Genomic DNA, 2,596 nt, shown 5'->3' with positions numbered 1-2,596 from the left:
AAAAAATACTTTAATTCCTGCCCCCCTTCCTTTTTGGTTAAGGGGTTTTAAGATTAATTGTCGTGTACATGCTTTCTGCAATTTTTCCCTTGTTAGGTTTTATAAAAAACCCTTTTGATCCTTTTGTTTTTGGAAAAACCTCTTTATCTGGGCAGGCTGTGTTTTGTCTAAATTGTCTTAGATTTTCCAAAGACTCGAGACAGCTTCTACCTTTGATTTTTGATGGTTTTTCTTGTCCATTTTTTGTATTCCTTGTACCCAATTTTCGTTTATTGAGTTTTCTATAACTTAGGTTATTTTTGCGATGCATTTCTATTTTCTCGGTTCCTCCAACTAGGTAGTCGTTTTAGGTTTTGGGATTCCGAGTTATTGCGATCAACCGTGTAACCTCTTTACACCGACTTGTACCTCATCGTTTTATCCTGCCGATCACGTAGGTCGGGCGTGGGATTTTCACGTTTTATCGAGCTTAAGTCGGCGCATTTCGTAGGAAAATGATAATAACTATTGGAATTTATAAAGAGATGCAGAAAAAGATCTTTATTTATTGACGAAGGTACTTTTGCAACTAAGTGGTTAAAAATTGTTGCCTCTTAGTCTCCACTTTGATGCCTCGTTAAAACCCCCTTCAGAAAAACCCTTTTTTTTTTGGGAAAAAACCATGAAGTCGGGAAAAAGAGTACATCAAGGAGTGGAGTTCGCTTTTAACTATAGTACATTTTCATATTACAAGTATGCCACGACCTAAGTAGCTCGGCACTGCTCAAGTCGGTTACCTTGTAGTATCCCTTTCCTAAGACTTCACTTATCTTATATGGTCCTTTCCAATTAGCAGCGAGCCTTCCTTTCCCCGACTTGTTGACTCTGATGTCATTTCTGATCAAGACTAAGTCGCCTGGGGTGAAGCTTCTTCGAATGACTTTCTTGTTGTATCTGTTTGTCATCCTTTGCTTCAGTACTACTTCTCTTATCTGGGCTTATTCTCGGACTTCGGGGAGTAACTCGAGTTCTTCTTTGTGCCCCTTTATGTTGCCAACCTCGTCGTAGAAGCTCACCCTTGGACTTTGCTCATTGATTTCAATTGGAATCATGGTTTCTATGCCATAAGCAAGTCAGAATGGTGTTTTCCCTATGGTAGACTGATGCGTAGTCTAATATACCCATAGTACTTGAGGGAGTTCCTCAGCCCATGCCCCTTTTGCATCTGGCAACCTTTTCTTCAACCCAGTCAGTATGACTTTATTAGCTGCCTCAGCTTGCCCATTTGCTTGTGGGTGTTTTACTGAGGTGAACTGATTCTTGATTTTCATACTAGCTACTAGGTTTCTGAAGGTAGAGTTTGTGAACTGAGTTCTGTTATCAGTGGTAATGGAGTGGGGGACTCCATACCTTGTGATAATGTTTTTGTAGAGAAATTTTCAACTTCTCTGGGGGTGATGGTGGCCAATGGTTCTGCTTCGATCCATTTCATGAAGTAGTCTACTCCCACTATTGGGTACTTTACTTGTCCAGGCACTTGGGGAAAGGGACCTAATAGGTCCAATCCCCACTTTGCAAAAGGCCATGGAAAAGTTATGCTAATGAGCTCCTCAGGGGGAGCGACGTGGAAGTTTGCATGCATTTGGCATGGTTGACACCTCTTTACGAACTCGGTCGCATCTTTCTACAAGGTCGGCCAGTAGAACCCGGCTCGGATGACTTTCCTAGCCAACGACCTTGCTCCGAGATGATTTTCGCAGATACCATTGTGGACTTCCTCCAGTACTTCTGTCATTCTTGAAGTCGGGACGCACTTCAATAGTGGTGTGGATATTCCTCTTTTATAGAGGATATTTTTCACCAAAGTGTAGTTTTGTGCTTCCCTCCATATTTTCTTGGCCTCTTTTTTCTCTTTGGGTAGGATGTCGAATTTCATGTATTCGATTAGTGGGTTCATCCATCCGAGGTCCAATCCGGATACCTCAAGGACGTCTTGTCTGCCCTCTATTTTTGTAACTGAGGGTTCTTGGAGAGTTTCTTGGATCAGACTTCTATTATTTCCTCCCGGCTTGGTACTTGCCAGTTTGGAGAGTGCGTCTGCTCTGCTGTTGAGATCCCGAGTTATGTGTTTGACCTCGGTCTCTGCAAAATGCCTAAGATGCTCCAAGGTTTTGTCTAAGTATCTCTTCATATTGGGATCTTTAGCCTGATACTCTCCATTTATTTGGGAGGTCACTACCTGAGAGTCGCTGAACATGACTACTTTGACCGCACCGACCTCCTCGGCCAGCTTTACCCCTACAATCAAGGCTTCATATTCTGCCTGATTGTTAAAAGCTAGAAATTCAAATTTGAGGGAGACTTCTACTTGGGTTCCCTCTTGGTTGACTAATATTATGCCTGCACCGCTTCCGACTTTGTTGGAGGATCCATCCACGTATAACTCCCATGTGGTAGAGGCTTCCTCTTGATCTCCTGTATATTCTGCCACGAAGTCGGTGAGGCATTGGGCTTTAATTGTCGTCTGAGTTTCGTACTTGAGGTCAAACTCAGATAGCTCTATGGCCCATTGAACCATTCTGACTGCAATATCCGTTTTCTGAAGGATTTGCTTCAT

At 42.6% G+C, this 2,596-nt stretch overlaps 1 protein-coding gene across 1 annotated transcript; it reads right to left on the bottom strand.

The window, feature by feature from the left end:
* Positions 1 to 977: 977 nt before the first annotated feature.
* On the bottom strand, positions 978 to 2,596 carry LOC148554957 (uncharacterized). Its single transcript, XM_088490566.1, has 2 exons — positions 2,056 to 2,596; positions 978 to 1,096 (listed from the first exon to the last, which is right to left on the bottom strand). The coding sequence occupies exons 1-2, from the start codon at positions 2,594 to 2,596 to the stop codon at positions 978 to 980; spliced, it is 660 nt and encodes a 219-aa protein (XP_088346692.1).

This window comes from Arachis ipaensis, chromosome B6 (genome assembly GCF_059453495.1).
Source record: "Arachis ipaensis isolate K30076 ecotype BB chromosome B6, ASM5945349v1, whole genome shotgun sequence".
NCBI classification, from domain to species: domain Eukaryota; kingdom Viridiplantae; phylum Streptophyta; class Magnoliopsida; order Fabales; family Fabaceae; genus Arachis; species Arachis ipaensis.
This window is presented reverse-complemented; position numbering and strand designations above follow the sequence as displayed.